This window comes from Arabidopsis lyrata (assembly GCF_000004255.2).
Source record: "Arabidopsis lyrata subsp. lyrata unplaced genomic scaffold ARALYscaffold_1, whole genome shotgun sequence".
In the NCBI taxonomy this organism is placed as follows: Eukaryota; Viridiplantae; Streptophyta; class Magnoliopsida; order Brassicales; family Brassicaceae; genus Arabidopsis; species Arabidopsis lyrata.
The window spans coordinates 9,351,260-9,371,571 of record NW_003302555.1 but is presented as its reverse complement, the minus strand read 5'-3'; the positions used below and the strand labels follow the sequence as shown (position 1 = coordinate 9,371,571).

Genomic DNA, 20,312 nt, shown 5'->3' with positions numbered 1-20,312 from the left:
TTTATTATCTAGGTGAAAATTTGACAAAGGAAGAAAAAATGAACAATTTTCTCCAGTAATGGTTTTCCTTGTGAAGAAGATTATATTGAATTATAGAGATTATGAATCTGTACAGTAAAGAGGGAGGGCTAAAAACAGACAGACCTGTGACCCTATGTTTTTGTATGTGTTGATGCTTCTTAATAAATGAACCAATCAATCATCAAAGAGCCTTTTGATCAAGACGTTCGTTCCAGTTTAAGCAACGGATTAAGCTTCTAAACCAATCACCAGTTTGATCAGATTTGTTGACAGTTGGGAGTGGATGTTGGCTCATGTAAATTCTCACCGAATCTCCCCTTGAAAGTTGTTGCCTCCTCTTTCCATCAAACGAAACCCATGCATTGCTTCGAGCATCATCTGGAATCTGTTTTTGTTTAAACAAGATTTGTCAGCATTTCAAACAGCTTAACACTGAAACCATCATGTGGTCTCCACTCATAAGCTTAGACCTCTTCTTGGGTGGTTTTTTACTACTTAACAGGAAAAGAGTGTGGCTCTACAGGTTTACCTAAAGTTACTGAGTTGCGGTTGTGTTAAAGTCTTTTACCTTTAACTCGAGTTTTGCAGAATCTGGAAGTATAACTGGTCTGAATGACAGGGAATGTGGGCAGATTGGAGTGAACAGCATGCAAGGAACGTTTGGATGCACCTGCGATTTTCAGATTTTTATATATGTCAAATAGAAAAGGTTTGCATATGAACGGCATTGATAGTTCAAAGATGCCAATGAGCTTCACTTTTGGTATGCGATGCAGAGTTGAAAGTAACTCTTGAATAGCTTACCATGGAACCTCCTGCTGCTGTAGAATAAGCAGTACTTCCTGTAGGAGTGGCTACTATAACTCCATCACCTTGTACCTATAATAGCATTATTCGTCAACACACACAAGCAGTAAAATTTTATCCATGCAGAAGAAGTTTTACAACAAGCACTGAGATGTTCTCATTTGTTTAAAGATGGTCTGGTAAGGAAATAAACTCGTTGGATACAAACCTTTGTGATAAGACGGTCGTGCTCATAACATTCGATCTTAGAAAGGTATGGGTTGGATCCTCGATCAACAACAATCTCGTTCAGAACATCAAACACTTTACCAGGCATTGCTTTGCCTTTACGATAGATTTCGCAACGAAGACGCATTCGAAGAGTTATATAAACCCCATCTAGCGTGTTATTCCCATGGATGACTCGTTTGAGGTCTTGCCTGAAGTCCTCAAACTACAAATGAAATTATAAAAATAAAAAAAATAAGAATGCAGTCGAAACTAGAAAGAATAAGAATACTAAGACATAGTTAAGAGATAGAACATGTCAAAAGGCTTACTGGATGTGAAGTGAGAAATCCAAGGGACCCCAGATTAAATGAAACAACGGGAGGGACAGCTCCTTTGAACAAGTTTGATGCATGTAATATCACCCCATCCCCCCCTAAGCATGCCACAAAATCAACCCTTTCATGGAGATCGCTAATATTCAAACAAAACAAAACATAGTCAATCATAATTGAGCCGTTGATGATTGGTCGAGCTGATGTTCACTTAACTTATTTTTGTACCTCGTGTCCTGAATGTAAAAGGTCTGGACAAAGCCAAACCCTGGAATCCTGGCAAATACATCATGCACCTCAGGTTCAACCAGAACATTCATATTCTCTTGGTGATACAAGAAAGAGGCAGCCTGAAAACAAATTTGTAAGCACAACAATTTTTCATGGATATCCTATATTGCAGGCAACCTTAATGCAAAACAAAGAAAATAGGATTTTTTAGATTTAAAAGCAAAGAGTTTACCTCTTTAGCTTCCTCCATCAGTTCTTGACCGAGCTTCTTCAGCAGTAAGACAGTTTTTGGGGTAGTTTTCCAAAGAAGCATCTGCTGTTGAGTACTTGGATGTGTGAAGGCTAGAGAGGATTCTGTCACCTTTTCCCTTGTACAGGACACTCCATCAGTTCGGACTAAGAACATCTCTGCTTTCTTTCTCGACTGTACCCTTACTACACCAGTGGCAGAAGCACACATATTTCCCTCAATAGCTCCAGCTTCATCATCACTGGAATCCGAGGAAGAAGCACTATTGTTTCTCTGAGACTCTCGAACCAAATGGGATCCTACAACGCGATTTAAGTTATCACTAGGAGGCACAGCAATAGGCTCTACAGAGAAGCCATTTCCCCTGTTGTCCGATATACTTTTGTTGGTGTTATCAGAAGCATGCACATTTCCATTTGAAAACTTCCCATTGCCAAAATCTAAACTTTGAGAACTTGTAGGTAAAACGGTCCCATTGGAGTTTCCTGTCTCCGCAAGTCCTCTTATGGAATCTTTATCAAAAATCTGGTTTCCGTTTGTCACACCAGAATATGAAAATTGCGGAGTTGGCACTGTTCCCAATTTTTTGGACGGATTACTAAGATAACCAGCAGGAGCAATACTTTTGCTCCTCAGGAATTTAGACATTTCTTTTCTTGAAAAAATATTGCCTGGTGGAACTTGAGATTTAAGAGGATCGCTCACCATATTAAATTCTGATGCAGATGTATCTCCCTCAATGCTTCTAGATTCTTTGCTCTGGTTCGTAGCAGATCTACTATCAACCTCATTGATTTCAGAGACTTTATCAGTATGCTCATCAGGTATACCCTTACCAGATACTACAGAATTTAATCCAAGCTTAGTTTCAGAAACCTCCCGAAGCTTTGACTCTTCTGAAACTGGAATTTCTTTCGTGATCGGACGTGTCATGTACTGCTTCCACCTAGAAACCATCGCAGAAGTTCTCCAAACACCTTCTTTACTGTGAACATATATCGGCCTTTTGCTGCTATCTGATACAATAGAAGCAAACAGCTCTACCTGCTCAGCTTTAGGAGCCATCCTGACTTCAATTGGAATTTGCACCACTGTAATTTTCCCAAGGGAAATTGCATCATCAAGTGCCGCCTGGTAGAATGTATCCTTCACGTGTTCAGCTCTCAGGTCAACAATTGTTTTAAATCCATTTTCGATTAACCACTTCAATCCTTCTTGGGTTACTTGTCCTCCCCTCCAAAATGCAATCTCAGACTCGTAGGAATCAATATCCTCTTTTGTATTTGACGAATAAATAGGGTCCCAATTCGCAAATAGTGTTTGGCAAGGATAGTTATCACTGCGTGGAAAACCTGCGTCGTAGCAGACATTCTTAAGCTTCTGTAATTTTCTCCAGACAATTCCACTTCTTTCATCATCCGGTGTCAGATAATTCTCAAGGGCAATGTGTAAGCTTTCACAACAGCGTTTCATTTCACCCCTGAAAACAGCAAGTGGTGGAAGCGATTCCTCGGCAACCCCTACATCATCCAAATTAAATGAACTCATAGAAGATGACCTCCCAGAGAGAATTTCTTTTCTTCCTTTGTTTAAAAGAGATAATATACAACCAAGCACTGATACTATTTTGTCCTCCAACAAAGGTTTTTCCTCGGGTGAGAAATCATACGGTACACGACATTCACCAGTCAAAGGGTTGCACAGTGTCTCCATCAAGGCTCCATGTAGTCGCTCAGCTGATCTAAAAATTCGACAATATGCCTCAACCTCAGCAATGTCCCCTGGAACTGGACCAATCCAAGGCAAGTTTGATGTATCGCGAGATTTCACAGCCTTAAATATCAAAGTGAATGAAGTCAGTCGACCAGTTCATAACCAAAAAAAAAAAAAAAAAAAACTCCAGAATGCAAAACTAAGCAAATCAACTGTTTCCGTATCAGTTCAATTGATAGAAAGTAATGTGAAACAGCTAATTTCCTACGAAATACTAGATAAGCAACTCTGATCAGCAAATGTTTAGCTTAAATCATGAAATGATTCGATAATCTAAAGATCCTAAGAACAATTAAATCAGCTACGCAAAAGATGGATAAAGGCAAGAATCTACTCGCAAACTCTGTCTCTCAAAGTTGATTGATCGAACAAAGTGAATAAAAAGAAGCAAGGAAGTCGAGAGAAGTAAGTAAGTAACCTGAGAATCCAAACCTAAATCAGGAGAAAAAGCCTCAGAGAGCTGCGCTCTGATCACAAATCTCAAGCGGCGTTTAAACGGGACATCGTTTCTCCGAAATCTGAATCCGAAGGGAAGTAATCGTCCATCGGAACTCAAATCAACGGAGCAGTGGAGGCGGGAAGAGATTCCGGTGGCCGGAGAAAGGCGACTCATGATAGGTACGTGGCAAGGGTAAAAGCATAGGAACATGAGAGAAAAACGGTTCAGGGTAATGGCGGATAATGTGGATATTTTGAGATGGAGTTTTGGAAGTTTGCAGGAATTTGGTGGACCTCGTGGATTCGTCCTCTTCTTCATGGTCGAAGAGGTTGAATTAAAACTTGTGCTTCTTCCACTTTGATTGTGACTGGATTGACACTTGAGCTGAGCGTGCACTCCACGCGCCTCTCACTCTTCATCTCTTTTTTTTTTTTTTTTTGCCCTTTTGGGATTTGTTTGGAAGGACATTTGTATTTTGTGACCAAAAAAGATAAGGAAAGTGATTATTTTCTGAAAACAAATTTATATAGATCACTAATTTTATCAAATAAATTTTGAATAGCTTCACCAGAATTCTTAAATTCAATACATATGCTCTTAACTACATTATTACATATAATACTGGCATAATTACTATTAACAACAGTATGACATTGTAACACTTGATTAGATTTTGAGATATGTTGATAAATCTTGCTTAACTTATCAATTTACAAAATAGAAAGTACAAATCAAACTTTTGATAAATACGGATTATTCCCAAAATTACCAATCAATCTAATATATCAAACATCTGAAATGTATACAAAGATACAATAGGAAGTTTCACAGGGACAAATAAGAATTCATTATTCAAGTTAACAAACAAAGAAACAAGGAAAAAGAAATACTACTCAGAGAGCAACAAAGGACACTCTTCGTTAAATCCTTATAAAATGGCAAAAAGACTATTATATACTAACAATAAAAAATGAAGCAAGCAGGTGAAACCAAAGAAATGAAGATACATATAACTCTTCGACTGGTAATTCAAACTATAGAAGCAGCAAAGTGTATGATATGTGATCATATTTCATATCACACGTGGGCTTGTGGCTAGAATGCATTCCAATTATCAGAACTCCGTGGTGTCTCTGCTGTAGTTGTCGTTGTTTTGAATGGTCCTGTAGAACCGAAAGGGTCATGGTCATCGAACCCAAACCCGTGACTGTAATCAGAGTCTCTGGTGCTTCCGATTGAGTCGAATCTCGTCAATGAGGCTTTAGGTGTCTCCGATGCGTTGTTGTTGCTAGAGGAATCAAAGCTTTGTGCATTGAAGGAATCATATCTTTGATAGTTGAAAGAATCAAACCTGGATGCGAATGGGTCAGGCTCGCTTGTGCTGCGCATCGAGTCTGTGCGTGATAGAGAGAAAGCATCGTTGTTGTTGAATGAATCGAAGCGGGAGAAGCTGTTGTTAGAGAAGTCATCGTGTGCGGGTGTACTTGGGACAGAGTCGAACATAAAGGGGCTTCTTCCAGGGAACAAGTTGTCTGAACGAGGAGTCTCTGATGCAAATGGCTTCCCACTAAAATCAGACGTGCTATAAGCAGGAGTGCTCGGGACAGAGTCATCGAAAAAGGATTTCTTCTCGGCAAACAAGTTGCCTGGGTAAGCAGGAGTGCTCGGGACAGAGTCGTCAAAGAAGGATTTCTTTTCGGCAAACAAGTTGCCTGGATAAGCAGGAGTGCTTGGGACAGAGTCATCAAAGAATGATTTCTGGCCTGAGTAAGAGGCATTGTTCGTCGCTGGAGTGCTCGGAACTGAGTCAGCAAACAAAGAAGGTTTTGTAGGGGAAACGTCGCTTGCATTTGCCGGTGTGCTTGGGACGGAATCAGCAAATATAGATAACTTAGGAGGAGGGAGGAAGTCATTTGAAATGGTCGAACCAGTTTTTATAGGCTTAATACTGAAGTCATCAAATCCAAAGCCAAAGCCAAAACCACTGCCATACTTCTCATGATCCTTGTCCTGCTTAAAACAAAACAAAAAAATAGTTACATAAAAATTAACGATTCTTTCATGTAGATATACAAAGTTTAATAAAACATATATTATCAAACGTAACAAACCCCAAACTTCGGGGTGTGCAAAATGGTTTACCTTTCCGTCAGGGTTCAAGCTTGAAACTGAATCTGTCTCGTCATGAGAGTCATAATTTACAGTTTTACCAGCAGAAGCAGTAGATTCACCATCATCATGGCCATTTTCACTGGAAAATTAACAGAGACAATGTAAATCACCGAGATGCATTCTTCCATGTAGGACCATATTATACCCTATTTGCAGTACTTTTCACGGAAACACATGAATTCTACAGTTAAGAAGGATGCAATCCAAAACACATTAGGTCTAGCACAAAAAAACATACCTCTTCTCTTTAGTTCGGGGTGAACTATCAGCTTCAATGCCCTTTCTAACATTAGAGTCATCCAGAGATCCGTTTTTATCTCTTGCATCAACATTGGATGTTTTACCCTCTGACTGCTCAGATGTTGGTTCCTTCTCAGAAGCCTCTTCACCACTGCCTTGCTTTTTCCCCGTTTTAGAGTCAGCATCTGAGGATGAAACATCTTCACCTTCTTTTGAAGAGACAGCAACTTCTTTCTTCCACGCTGATGATTTTTCCTTTGGTGGGGCTATGACATTTTGAATATCAAGTGTAAGCTCCTTGACGAAGGTAAACCCTGGAAGTGAAGAGAAAATAAGATGTCAATTTCAAGTGTTCAACTGCAAAATCCATAGCCTATTTTGGAAGATAGGTCACCAAAAAAAAAAATATAAAGACACAAGATATTGATATTATATCTAAAGCCATGCTTCCACAATAATCTCATCTGACAACAAAATCAAAATCTATACACAGCAAGTATACCTTCCTCCTCTAGCTTATCCCAATCTTCATCCCAATCAGCAGCACCTTCCTGGATTCCAGGCTGCCAACCTGTAAAAGAGAGGAAATTCCATGAATATAAACAAAGGAATACATATACACAGTTGTACAGGTAGACGTTCTTTTGTCAACTAGCCAAAAAATTAAAAAAAAAAAAAGCCAAATATACTGAGTTTCCTCTAGTACATAAGCATCAACGTTTAATCAAATTTTTAAATAAGAATATTGCTAGATTCTAAAGTTAAACAGAAAAAGATATGGTAAACCACTCCTGCCACTGATCACAGGAATATAATTCTAAACGTGATTTTTAACCAGAGAGGAGAAGTAGTAAATCTATACCAAAAGGAAGCTCAACCAGAGAAGTGGGTTTCCCACGTACTCCATATTGTTTGCAGCGCTCATTCAAATTTTTAATCAGTTCCTCAAGGCCTGATTGGATGTGTTCAGTGCGCTCCTACAAGACAATCTTCAGCAAAATACAACTACGAATCACATTCAATCAACCAGATAGCACATGTGGCTTACCTTAACAACACTATCGTCAAGTTTGCCTTCTTCAAATTTGACTATTGCCTGGTACAATTCCATTTTCTTCTCCTGCAATTTAAAGGAAGGTTTATCATTTTTTTGAAGGAGACATCCAACATGCAGACAATTCAAAAGCATTTTTGCTAGGATGATACTTATAAACTACCTGTATATCACGGAACGTGGCCTCTTCAATAGTCAATTTAGAGCCTACATTGCCAGCCTTCTTGTATTTCTCCTCGTATTTTTTTGCTAGAGATTCAAGCTGGAGTACATGTTGATTATGTTAGGTAATCAAACTGGATCTCTACTACCATCATAAAAGAGGCTCAGTAACAGAAACTGTATACCTCACGTTTATCACCCGAGACTCTCTCTGCGATCTCATTGTATCGGTTGTCACATCTGCTCTTGTATAAAACCTGTAACCCACGGAACCAAAGGGAAAAGGTTAGAGAAACAAACTGATTGTTAGTATAAAGGAGAAACCTGAAGACAACTACATTCCTAGAACTTTTGAAAATTACTTCAAAAAAGGCAAGATCAAACAACACACATATATACGATCATAGTTTGAGCAATTTTTGCCTCTACTTCTGGTTATCAAATAAGGGGATTCCAGACAACATGTTGAAAGAAAACACCAAGCTGAAGAAGCAGAGATACTTACAAGTTCTTGCATCTTAGCACGGAAGAAATCAATTTTCTGCTTGGAATCAGCTATTTCTTTTTCGAGTTCATCCACCTAAACACCAAAACACAAGAATTAAAAAAAATGAAAGGCAATCACACATAAGTTTTAGTTACGCCAGTAAATATTACATGGATAACTGATCAATTATGCGGGAAATGTACGGAGGATATGTGATAGAGAAGGGAAACTCAAAACAAGGTAGAAACAAATAAATTATTCTTAGTTCACAATTGCTGTTTAATATCTTCCATGCCAATGAAATTAACATTGACTGCCACTGCCAATCATCAGTTGAAAGATTATCTTCTAATCTTGACTATGGCTACGCAAATCCACAAATATTTCATATGAATGCCGTATGAAAGGGGGCAAAAGATATCTTCAGATAGAAAATGCCAAAAAGAAAAAGAAAAAAACTCAAACGATAACCAACGGAATTCACCACATTAACAAATTAAGATCAGAGAGAAACCAGAGAGTACCTTTTTATCAACAGCAGTTGCTTCTTCAAACTTTGAGTTGAGCGAATCCTGCTCCTCTTTGCTAAGTTGATCCACCAGCGGTTTTTCCAACACAGGCATTTTACGCTTTGGCTGAGTGGGCTGGACCATTCCATCACTAGGAGATAGAGGCACTGGCCTCGGAGGCTTTCCTTTGGGACCAGCTGGTGGCCTCAAGGCCCCAGGATGTGGTTGCTGTTGGAAACCTACAATATTTGGTACATAAATGAATTTACCTAGTTTAGGGAAAAAAAAAAGGTAAGTAATGCAGTATGTGCAATCGAATACCTTGTGGATGTCCCCAGGATGCATTGCCATGTGGTGCCACAGACTGACCAGGAGAGGTAAACATGCTCTCACTATGAATTATAGAGCTTGGGAACATTGGGGGAAGAGGTCGGCCCTCTCTGTAACGCTCCATTAGATAAACCGCAATACAGAACTCCCGCAAGGAGAGCATGCTGTCATTATCTTGATCAGATAAATCCCATACCTGCTTCAAAGCCTCTGTAACACACAGGACCAGCATGAGACTCATAAAACATTCTTCAATATTCCCCATGGAGAATTCAACAAATTGTGCTAGAAGAACATGACATCTCTATCGACATATAGTATAGTTTACACGCGGACCACAACATGAAATATTCAAGATGAAGTAGAAACGGCAGTTAATCAATATCCGAAGTCCAAAGAAATATTCAGAACTGCCACTAAATTATAATCCCCTTTCACCATTGTAACAAGCTCAAATTGAAACTAAACCACTGTTAATGGAGAAAGCAACAAAAAAGTAAATGTAGCCTACCTCTTGGAAGCCTCCAACTTAAGAACAGATTCCGAGCCTGGTTCCCTGTGATCTTTCCGTCCCTATCAGTGTCAACTTGCACAAAAACCTTGGTATATTTCTGGACATCAGCTGGAGTCATTTTTGGCCAAGGGGGTTGGGACTGGACCTGGGGCCGGGGTTGTGGTTGGGGGTGGGGGTGGGGGTGGGGCGGTCGCTGGGACAACTGACTGGAAGCTGAAATTCCAACTCCAACAGTAGAGCCAGGTGGACCAGAAGCCGCACCTGAGGGAGCATATGGTTGCCCTGATTGTCCAGTAAGCTGATTCTGAACACCAACAGCATGCTGGCTCAATGCACCCGGTTGTGGGATTGAACTTTGCCTAACTACAGACTGTGTGATCTCAGGGCCCGCAACAGTTCCAGCAGGAACAGATGAGATTCCCATTGTTGTTGCAGTTCCTGTAGTATGTTGTTTTGGCTGGGTGGAAGTAACTGAAAAGACATCTCCGAAAAGTGAGTCAGAGGCAAACCCGTTTCCTGATGCAGCCAGTTCCTTGGGATCCTTGGCCACCAATTGCTTGGATGGAACATCTGAAACACGAACACCGAAAGTAGCAGATGATTCTTGGGGATTGTGCACAGGCGCTGACTCTTGGGGTCTGGCTGTTGTAGAGCTTATTACTGCAGGTGTAAAATGTGGTTTTGGTACATGGTTGGCAGTTGAATTAGGTGCTGTCAAACCATATGTACTCTGACTCGAAGGAATTTGAGAATTCACGTTGCCAGAGGGGCCAACACTTCTGCCGCTGAGCCAATCAGATGGCATAGGTTGGTTTGCAGGACGAGGTGCATTAGTCCCTCCAGCTGGCATTCCCGGGCTTTGAAAGTTTTGCTGTGTCTGAGATGGAGGCAGCCCAGTAAACTGGTTCTGCTGGCCTGGGGCTACTTGTTGGTTATTAGTGCTTACAGTTCCACCCATTTGAGGCCCTCTCACACCAGCCGCTACTGATGGCATTGATGTAACTCCCTGAGCTTGTGTAGCAGGCAAAACTCCCCTAGGCTGTGGAGAGGGTGTTGCAGCAAGATTTATTTTGGGTGCAGGGATATTGGCGGAAGCAGGACTATAAATTGCAGCCTTTACTATCTCAGCAGTCAACTCCCGTCTACTTTGTGCCACTGTAACCAACTTTAGAGCATTATAAAACTCCGCTCGGCCAAGGTAGCCAGCTTTTTTTGAATCTGCATAGGACCATACCTACAAGATAATAATAACAAGTTATAGCCTTAACAATCCAAAGAATAATTGTATAATAGGCGCTCAAAAAGAGCTTATATCCGAACTAATCTGGAGATGTTTTCTAAATTCCAGAAAAGCATGTTAAAATTCAAATACGCAGAATTCCCCTCATTGCATGCAATATTCTTGGCTTATGCACGATACAGAGAAGTAGACACATCTAGATTGCTTCTCTTATTTTCATTCAAATTTCACTCTCCAATTAAAAGCAAAAACGCATAAAACTATTCATATCTGCATATCTGCATAAACACAATGCCTGATCTGATAGACTGATACTAGCTCAATCGTATCACCAGATGTGCCACTCTGATAACAGTACAGTGAATAGAAAACACATTTTAGCGTTCTTAGCTCAGAATATGTCAAGATCGAAGAAGATTCTCCATTAGAATCACATCAACTTGACTACAAGCTCCAGAAATGAAAAGAGAGGTCCTATTAAACACCCGGCAAAGAACAAATTTGACAAAATACGTCACATTCACTACCAACGATCCCACAGATCAAAGATCCAATTCAAAACCTGTAAGAACTATTCTCCACCGTTTCCCAATAATCCAAACAAATACTGAAACCAAAAGAAGGAAATAGATGCAGATTTCGAAGAAGAACCTGAGCAAGGACATGTTTAGGCAAATTCGAGCCCTGGAAGAAAGCGACAGCCTCAGCTCCACTAATATGACCATCTCCATCCAAATCTGCCCTCCTGAAATACGTATCGAACAGATCCTGACCTCCCGTCGGCCTTGGCGCTGCCATTTTCGCAAAAAGGTGATCCGAAATCTAGCAGCGAAGAGAGTGTCCAGAAGTTTTCCGAACACGATCCAAATCAACGCATACAAAGATGCGTAAGAAAAACCCTAATTCATAAGGCTACCAACGGAGCACAATCGTAGATCAGTACCACATCGATTTTTTCAGGATTGAAATGAAAGGAGAAATGAGATCGGCAAAGGTGAAGAGGATCGACGACGACGATGAGAGCGCGGAGAGAAGAAGTAGCAGAGAAGTCGATGATGATTCTCCGACAGAGAAACAAATTTCAATTTCCCGGGATTTGAGATTGAAACCGGTACAGCTAGCGATGGAAGAGACGATTTTGGGAAAGTTATGATTAAAAAAAAAAAAAATGTTTTATTCAATCGTATAAGAACCTCGAGATGCAAATAATAATACGGACAGAATTTTCATCGAAAATAATTATCTACAATTACTTTATTTTTCTATAACTTTTTTTAATGATAATAATCCAAAATATTGCGTTAAAAAAAAAAAAAAAATCCAAAAGATTATCGAAGGTAGAAATTAGTGAATTTGTCGGGGGAATTCAAAATATTGGATAGTTTTTCACTTTTTCTTTTAAAATGCAATTCCCACAGTTTCCTCACTATAAAATTTGTCGGGGGAATTTGCTTACAAAATTTTACAATAGATATCAGAAAATTTGAAATTAATCATATGTTGTCATATCATTTTGAGATTTTTTTTTTTGGTAAGCTGAGGGAGGCATGTCTCCCACATTTTTATTCAACTAAATTAAAATTTTACAAACGAACACTTCGTGGGTGCAAAGACCCACTAATATCCTCCAACAAAATTAAACGAATAACATCAGGACTAACATCAAAAGAATGAAAACCTAAAGGAAGCGTGAACGCATAGTTAGCTAACCCATCCGCAAGACGGTTAGCTTCTCTATACACGTGAGAAATCCGGACTATCCAGTCCCTTGAAATAAAGCCGTAGCACAAACGTACTAGGAATGACAGTGGATGAGCATCACTAATCCCTGACCTTAGAAAACCCACCACTATCTCTGAATCTACTTCGAGCTCCAACCGCGTGATTCCTCTCTCCCACGCAATATACAGCCCGTAGTAAACTCCCCACAACTCTGCTAAAGGTGCTGAACATATCCCTATATTCAACGCAAACCCACCTTTCCAGTTCCCGTCACCATCACGTAAGACTCCTCCTGCCGTTGCTAACCCCGGATTACCATGAGACGCACCATCCGTGTTTAGCTTAACCCATCCCACATGCGGCGGTGTCCAGCTTACAAGTCTCACCACCCGTGCAGCCTTGTTTTGTTCACTCAAAATCGCCGAATGAGCTACATACACCTCCTTTGCCAGCTCTGTAATAAATTTGACTCTATCTCGGCAACGACCCATACCACCAAAAACCTCTCCACAACGCCATTTCCATGCCCACCATATAATCATAGCAAATAAAGTAGACCACGGCACTCCGTGCCGCTCTGTTCCGTCTTTTAAGTTCCAATAAAGCCATTCCAGTAATGATTTTTGGAAAAACATGACCATCTTGGATGCAGGCACCAGTCGCTGCCAAATCCCAGCAATTGACGGACAGTCCCTCAACACGTGCATGATTGTCTCCTCTCCACTACTACACACCGGACATATACTCGTGTCACTCATATGCCGTCGGTTTCTCTCCACATTAGTCATTAGTACCTGATGAGTTGTTAACCAAGTAAATAGTCTCACTCTTTCAGGCGCCATCATCTTCCATACTTTTTCAAAGAAACTTCCCATGCTCTGTTTCTGTGACTTATCTCTTGTTAACGCAGCGTAGGCCGATTTCACTGTAAAAGACCCGTCGGCAGTTCCTCCCCATGATAAACGATCCGCCGCCCCTGTTACGTTATCTAAAACCACAGCCGCAAGCTGCAGCCTCACCGTCTCCGTAACATAGGGAGTAATCCTCGATAATAGCCAGCCAGTTCCTTCTCTCCAAAGGTCCTTGACTCTAATATCCGCAGACCCCTCCGGTAATGCTCCATGTATCATCTCCACCAGCGGCGTCTTTGTTAACCATCTATCACTCCAAAAACGAATCTCCTTCCCATCTCCCAGTATGAATCGCAGTTCTGGTAATACACCTTCACGTAACCCAATTCCGATGCTTCTCCAAGTTGATGACCAACCACTCTTCACTACTAACCACGATTGATCATGAACATCACCAACTTTATATTTTGATCTTAACACTCTTGCCCACAAACTGGTTTTGTCATGAAGCAAACGCCACCCAACTTTTGCTAAGAGAGCCTTGTTCATGTCATTTGAGGACCGAACCCCTAACCCTCCTTCATGTTTTGGTAAACAAACTCTGTCCCAAGCAACTAAATGTAGCTTCCTTTTCTCTGTGGTGCTCCCCCATAAAAAGGAACGAGAGACTCTGTCTAGCTGTCCCAAAGTCGACTTAGGTAATGCAATCGTACTCATCGAGTGTACCGGGATCGAAGACAACACTGATTTCGTGAGTGTTAAGCGACCCGCAAAGCTAAGAAATCTTCCCTTCTAGCCTGATAAACGAGAAGACACCCTTTCCAGCACCTCTCTAAACGTGTTTTTATTTATTCTCTTGTGAAGAACCGGCATACCAAGATATTTGCCCAAATTCGTTGTTGAATTAATCCCACTCACACCACTGATTTGGTTAGCAAGATCCCGATGAACGTTACTTGAAAAAAATATTTTTGATTTTTCCAAGCTCACCTTTTGACCCGAAGCTAGACAAAACTTCTCCAACACCTTGCGGATAACCCGAACTTGGCTCACCGATGCCTCAGCAAACAGAATCAAATCATCCGCGAAACAAACATGAGATAACCGTGGCCCTCCGCGAGAGAGACTAATTGGTTTCCATTCTTTAGTATCCACCGCTAGTTCGATCAAATGACACAACCGCTCTAAACATAACACGAATAGATACGGTGACAACGGATCGCCTTGACGAAGCACTCTCGAAGGTGTAAACGATGTCGTCTTTTCTCCATTCCACAAAACAGACATAGAGGGACCCGAAACACATTGCATAATCCATCTAATCCATTTCTCCGAAATACCCACCGTCTTGAGAGTATCTTCCAAAAAATCCCAACGTATACGATCATATGCTTTCTCAAGATCAAGCTTTAAGAGCATCCAACCTTTCCTTCCCTGCTTGCGTCGCATAGAGTGAACCGCCTCTTGTACTAGCACTATATTATCCGTGCTCAGCCTTCCGGGAATAAAGCTAGCTTGAGCCGGCCCAATAAGCTTTGGCATCACCTTCTTCAAGCGCAAAACCATTATTTTTGTAATGATTTTAAAGAGAACATTACATAAACTAATGGGACGAAACTGTGTAATCTTCTCCGGCTGCGCTACTTTCGCAATAAGGACCAACAATGCGTCATTTGTCTCAGCCGGTAAGATTCCAGACTCAAAAAAATTCAGCACAAATCTGACCACCGACGGGCCAACTACTTCCCAACATGTTTGGTAAAAAACAGGCTGGTAGGCATCTGGCCCCGGGGCCTTGAATCTGCTCATACACCACATCGATCCCTCAATTTCTGTGGCAGTGAACGGTTTGTCTAACTCTGTTAACTCACTCCCAGTCAGTCTCGCAAAACCCGTTGGTAGCAAATTAACCGTAGCCTCATCAACATTTTCCAAAGAATATAGCCTCTTATAGTATTCAATGGCATGGTTCTCCAATTCTTGAGCATTTGAAATCCATGTTCCTTCATCATTCTTCAACATCTCAATTCGATTCCTCCGTCTTCGTATTATTGTAGATGTATGAAAGAAACTGGTATTTCTATCTCCCAAAGCTATCACCTTCTCCCTTGATTTTTGAAACCATATAATTTCTTCTTGCTCCAAGACTTCTTCAAACTCTTTTATCAAGGTCTCCTCCGTTTGGAGCAATATTTCCGATTGGTTCAAATCCAAAAGATCCTGTACTTCCTTAATTTTGTTGAGCAGTAACTCTTTCTTCATGTGTACATCCCCGAAAACCTCTTTATTCCATTTCTGAAGCTTAACCTGCAAACCCCTTAAAGCTTCTTGAGTTGTCAGCTCACTTTGCCATGAATTAGTAAGCAGCTCATTAAACCCTTGATGTTTCAACCACGCTGCCTCAAATCTAAAAGGCCTCCTCCTCGGATTTCCCCTCACTTCCGGACTTAATTGAACATACAATGGTGCATGATCAGAGGCTAAGAATGGAAGGTGTGTGACAATTGCCTCTTGCCACCATAGCCTTGCTTGAGCATTACACAACACCCGATCAAGTCTCTTTGCAATGAAAGTGTTTTGAACTTTTCCTCGGCGCCAAGTAAACTTGCTTCCTCGAAAACCCATGTCAATCAGCATTGACTCATTAATCCAATCACCAAAAGCTAGAGAATCAAGAGAAAGTCTCCCATTTCCTCCGGTCCTCTCATCTAATCTGAGGATTGTATTAAAGTCACCTCCAATTATAAGGGAATCACTGATCCCTCCAATAACTTGTCTAAGCTTGCCCCACAGTCCGCTTCTTCTACTTACTGTAGGCGCCGCGTATACCACGATTAAATGTATAGTCTCCAAACCATTCACGACTTTGGCATGTATGAATTGGTCCGTTGACTCTACAATGGAGACATCCCCGACTCCTGTTCTCCAGAGCAACCATATACCACCACTCTGACCCACCGCTTCAACCCGAAAGGAGTTCTCAAAGCCCAATCCATGACATATACGATCAGCTCTGCCCCCACTTGCGTGAGTCTCAAAGAGAGCTAATATGTCAGTGGAAAACTTCTTAAGAATATACCGAATAGATCTTCGAAAATTGGGTTTATTCGCCCCCCGGCAATTCCATAATAAGCAATTCATCATTATTATGTATTCTCGACTTTGAAATGCCGGGGAAAAACGTTATGCATGAGTAGAGGCCACCACTCCGACCTGTGGCTCACCATACATAACCATCTCTCTGTTGCTTGTTGCGTCATCCGGTTTTGAACCAGAAGTGAATAACTCATTTGCATAAGTAGCGTTAGAAGTCTCTCCTCTCGCTTCTCCTTCACCATCCTTAATGAAAATTCCTCCAGGTCTGCCCACACGACCCGACTCTATCCTTAGCCTCTTCCCGGATTTAGATAACACCAGCTCTTCTTTTGACAAACCAAAAACCAGCCCACGAGTTGGCTTATTGGGCCTATTCTTTAATTTCAGCCCAGCATTATTAGCTGACTTGGGTATCCAATTTCGTTTCTCCTGTGGGCCGCCTTTACCTTTATCCTCAGGCCCAACGTTCTTTGACTTGCCTTGTTCCCCACTCTTCGTATCTGCAACCTTCCTCCCAAAGAAAACATTTTCCTTATTCGCTTCCCCGATCACCGCAACCTCCCTTAATTCGAGGGTTGCCGTATCCTCCTCTAACCTTCCAAAACGATTCGTTACCTCAATATTCTGAATATTATTGTTTCCCAAATTATTCTGAATATTCTTGTTTCCCGAAATATCTTTTAGATTACGACCCAAATTCTGTCCCTGATTTCTCGCCGTTAATATCGCTTTTTTTTCCGGTTACTCTGCTCTCCTCCCCGTGCGCCGCACCACCGTGAACCCATCTCTTACCTCCTTAGGTTCGGTAGTTATCACGGCCACCACAGAGTTTGTAGTTTCGACCACTTTCTCTGGTTCCCTCCTTGGGCACGTATCTACTAAGTGTCCGTATAATCCACATAACGAACAGATGTTCGTAAGGCCTTCATAGGACACATAGTAGCGTTCACCATTGATCATCACCGAACCCTTCAGCGGTTTCTTCAAGTCCACTTCAACACAGACTCTGGCAAATCTTGCCCTCTCAAAATTGAGAGTTGTTAAATCAACCCGAACTGGTTTGCCCAATCCCCGTGCAATTCCTAGTAGAATTGACTTGTGATAAAAATTGACTGGTATGTTCGAGAGACGAACCCACACCGGAGTCGTGGTTATCTCATCTCTTGAAGGATCAAATTCCGGACTCCACGCCTTCACCATCAAGTAGCTTCCAAACACCCTCCAAGGCCCTCCGGTCAACGCCGTGAGATACTCCTCCTCCAACTCAAAACGTATCATAAAGAATTGCCTTGGTAAATCCATCACGTACATAGCCCCCTGCGGTTTCCACATCTCCTTAAGCCTTCTGCTTAGAGCCGCCAGCGGAACATTGCGCCCAAGGACTTTAACGAGCATGCACTGCTTCCACATCCCATTCATCACATCCAACACCTCTGATCCAATCGTTATGACTGGCTCACCATCTTCACCGTTCGGGAACTCCAAAGTCACTCTCTCCGATACAAACTCATCATTCAGAATCATCTCCGGTACCGGTCTTCCTCCTACCATACTTCCCGTCACTTTCTTTACCCATGAAACCGACATATCTGGCGGCTCCCCCGGTGGCCTTCCCTTCTCGCCGATATCGGTCATTGTCGCATCCTGATCACCCGAGTTCTCTCCAGACATTAAGGCCTTATTTTGAGATTTTAATAAATTTTGTTATTTGTTTGTTTGCAATAAAATTTAATATTTTAAAAGACAAATTTAATAATCTATTACTAATAATACCAGTCCCAAAAATGCCTCACAATTCTTTATTTTGTATATTTTTCTCTATGCAAACGTTTGATTTCTTTATACTAATAATACCAGTCCCAAATCTATGCAAACGTTTGATTTCTCTCTACAAAATGTTTCTTGAGCCATGTTGGTTTATTAGATGGTATTGCTTGATGCATTATGAGGCTTCCATGAATTTCCCCACTTCATTAAGGATCAGACTCTTGTAATTACAGCCTTCTAGGAATCTGATCAATCAGCATTCTTGAAGGATTTAGGATTCTGTAATGAAATTTCAGGTGATCTATTGTACGATCTGAGAAACTAGTGCGAGTGATTCAGCTTTCAAACTTGTTCTAATAACATGAAAGAGAGAATTCTATGTATCGTATATACTATCTATCTCTCTTTTCCTTTACTCTGTGAATTTTCACCACTTTTGAACTGAATTTGGTTTATTTACCATCATCAATGACAATCTCCTTAAAATAGTTAACTAAGAAACGATTACTTTCAGCATGTCGTAATAATATAACAGCACTAACTAGTTTCAAACGAGCTAACTGTTGGTTGATAATTGAGTTTTCAGTTAACGGTTATAAGTTTGTGTTGTTTCACTCAAAAGTCACAAGTACGAAGAGACACAACTCTTCATGTGTTGTGTCTAGTTGTTTTCTATTTAAACTCATTGTATCGTCATGTAAAAAAAACAACAAGTTTCAGTTTAATCAAAAGAGTTATTTTCGTTCTTGTCTTCTTTACAAGAGAAGAGACAAATGTCTCTTGCACTCTGTTTCTTCTTTCTCTCAATATTCCAACACTAACGAATTGAGTCCAAGAATTGCTTCCACGAGACCTACGCAAGGGATTGTGAAAAGGCTTGAGCTTATGCACCAAACCCCAATACAGATCAGTCCTAACCATCTCCTTCTGCGTGACTCTCAGTGCCTTGCACACCACGAAATTCCCATACACATTCCTCGTCAACCTCATCAACATATCTCCTTCCAAAAGCTCCTCCACCACCACAACCATTGACTCCTCCGTCTCCAAAAGCAGGTTCACAATGTAGCTTCCATATCTCTGAATCGAGAGATCAACAAAGTGGCCACGTAGACTAGCGACGATGTTGTTCTTGCAACGCAAGTCATTCAGTTTAAGCACCTGTTGTATCACAAAGTTCCCATAAGCATCGTTGCTTAGTAAAATAGCTTTGTGCGCGATTACGTCAAAGAGCTTGTTTTTGTAGTAAAGATCGTCCGCGTCGGTTATGATGTCGTTGAGCGCGAGGCAACCGTGTTTGTCACGCGCTATGTATAGCGCGTAATGGAGAATGCGCTCGTAAATTGCTTCTTTCTTCTTCTTATTGAAAACTGCTATCCCCCGTCTCGCCACGTACGATGCGTACTTGTCGGTGATGATGTGGAGGAAGCGGCGCAAGATAGTGGCGGCGAATAAAGTGTCCACGTCATCTGTTATCCCCAGAAGTTTCTGTTGCGTTTGGAGCCGTTCTTGTTTCTTGCGATCATCAAGAAGTAATCGGAATCTGATGTCAGCAATGACGCCATCGTTTGAAGCTCTCTTTGGTCTAACTTTAAGATCATCTCTTTGAACGGAGCCGCATCTTGATCTTCGTTATTATTCATTACGTAGAACATCCATTTTTGGAGTTAAGGCGGTGAAGAATGAGTTAGTTAAAGGTGACGGAGATGGGGTGAATCCCGGAGGAGGAAACTTGACGGAGAAGCCACGTGGATGAGGAGGAGCAACCGCCGGATACCCTTCTGAGATGGGTTCTCTTGCGGCGGCAAAACGGAGATGGTGTGAAGCATTGAGCATTGTCGACGTTGAAAAGGGATCGGCGTGTGCCATGGTAAATTACGTTGATTCTAGAGAATGAAATTGTGGAGAATGAGAGTGTTGAGAATCTATGAAGTAATGATGCGTATTTATACTGTTGAAAGGGGTTTTTGTTTGTTTTACTAGTAATAATTATATTAATTTAAATAGATTATTCATATTGTGTCAAAAGGATTAATATATAGAAGCATTTTACATTATGTTAGTCATTTTGATGTATTTCATCAATTTTACATTATCGTTCAAGG

The 20,312-nt window shown here is 41.1% G+C and overlaps 3 protein-coding genes across 3 annotated transcripts; all 3 read right to left on the bottom strand.

Annotated features, from left to right (window-relative positions):
• Window positions 1-39: 39 nt before the first annotated feature.
• On the bottom strand, window positions 40-4,412 carry LOC9326511 (NAD kinase 2, chloroplastic). The gene is made up of 8 exons (XM_002890403.2): window positions 4,043-4,412; window positions 1,834-3,684; window positions 1,599-1,720; window positions 1,368-1,509; window positions 1,037-1,261; window positions 826-900; window positions 590-691; window positions 40-406 (listed from the first exon to the last, which is right to left on the bottom strand). Exons 1-8 carry the CDS (start codon window positions 4,379-4,381, stop codon window positions 203-205), a joined length of 3,060 nt encoding a protein of 1,019 aa, XP_002890449.2. The 5' UTR covers window positions 4,382-4,412; the 3' UTR covers window positions 40-202.
• A 407-nt stretch (window positions 4,413-4,819) lies between these two features.
• LOC9326510 (epidermal growth factor receptor substrate 15-like 1) lies at window positions 4,820-11,940 on the bottom strand. Its single transcript, XM_021011738.1, has 13 exons — window positions 11,423-11,940; window positions 9,529-10,765; window positions 9,009-9,227; window positions 8,703-8,926; window positions 8,197-8,271; window positions 7,877-7,948; window positions 7,693-7,791; window positions 7,524-7,595; window positions 7,338-7,452; window positions 6,978-7,046; window positions 6,474-6,789; window positions 6,206-6,314; window positions 4,820-6,073 (listed from the first exon to the last, which is right to left on the bottom strand). The coding sequence occupies exons 1-13, from the start codon at window positions 11,567-11,569 to the stop codon at window positions 5,159-5,161; spliced, it is 3,669 nt and encodes a 1,222-aa protein (XP_020867397.1). The 5' UTR covers window positions 11,570-11,940; the 3' UTR covers window positions 4,820-5,158.
• Window positions 11,941-18,774: 6,834 nt separating this feature from the next.
• On the bottom strand, window positions 18,775-20,177 carry LOC9326509 (putative pumilio homolog 20). Its single transcript, XM_021012069.1, is given in 3 exon segments — window positions 18,775-19,700; window positions 19,703-19,810; window positions 19,854-20,177. Coding segments are annotated over 3 exon segments (1,131 nt in total). The 5' UTR covers window positions 20,077-20,177; the 3' UTR covers window positions 18,775-18,900.
• Window positions 20,178-20,312: the final 135 nt, after the last annotated feature.

Coding starts and splice junctions, on each gene's coding strand:
- LOC9326511 (XM_002890403.2), bottom strand. CDS start 4,381: ATGAAGAAGAGGACGAATCCACGAGGTCCACCAAATTCCTGCAAACTT. Junction 1,510..1,598: donor TTTTACATTCAGGACACGAG/GTACAAAAATAA, acceptor TTTGAATATTAG/CGATCTCCATGAAAGGGTTG. Junction 692..825: donor CAGCAGCAGGAGGTTCCATG/GTAAGCTATTCA, acceptor TGAAAATCGCAG/GTGCATCCAAACGTTCCTTG.
- LOC9326510 (XM_021011738.1), bottom strand. CDS start 11,569: ATGGCAGCGCCAAGGCCGACGGGAGGTCAGGATCTGTTCGATACGTAT. Junction 10,766..11,422: donor CTAAACATGTCCTTGCTCAG/GTTCTTCTTCGA, acceptor ATTATCTTGTAG/GTATGGTCCTATGCAGATTC. Junction 7,792..7,876: donor TCTCGGGTGATAAACGTGAG/GTATACAGTTTC, acceptor CATGTACTCCAG/CTTGAATCTCTAGCAAAAAA.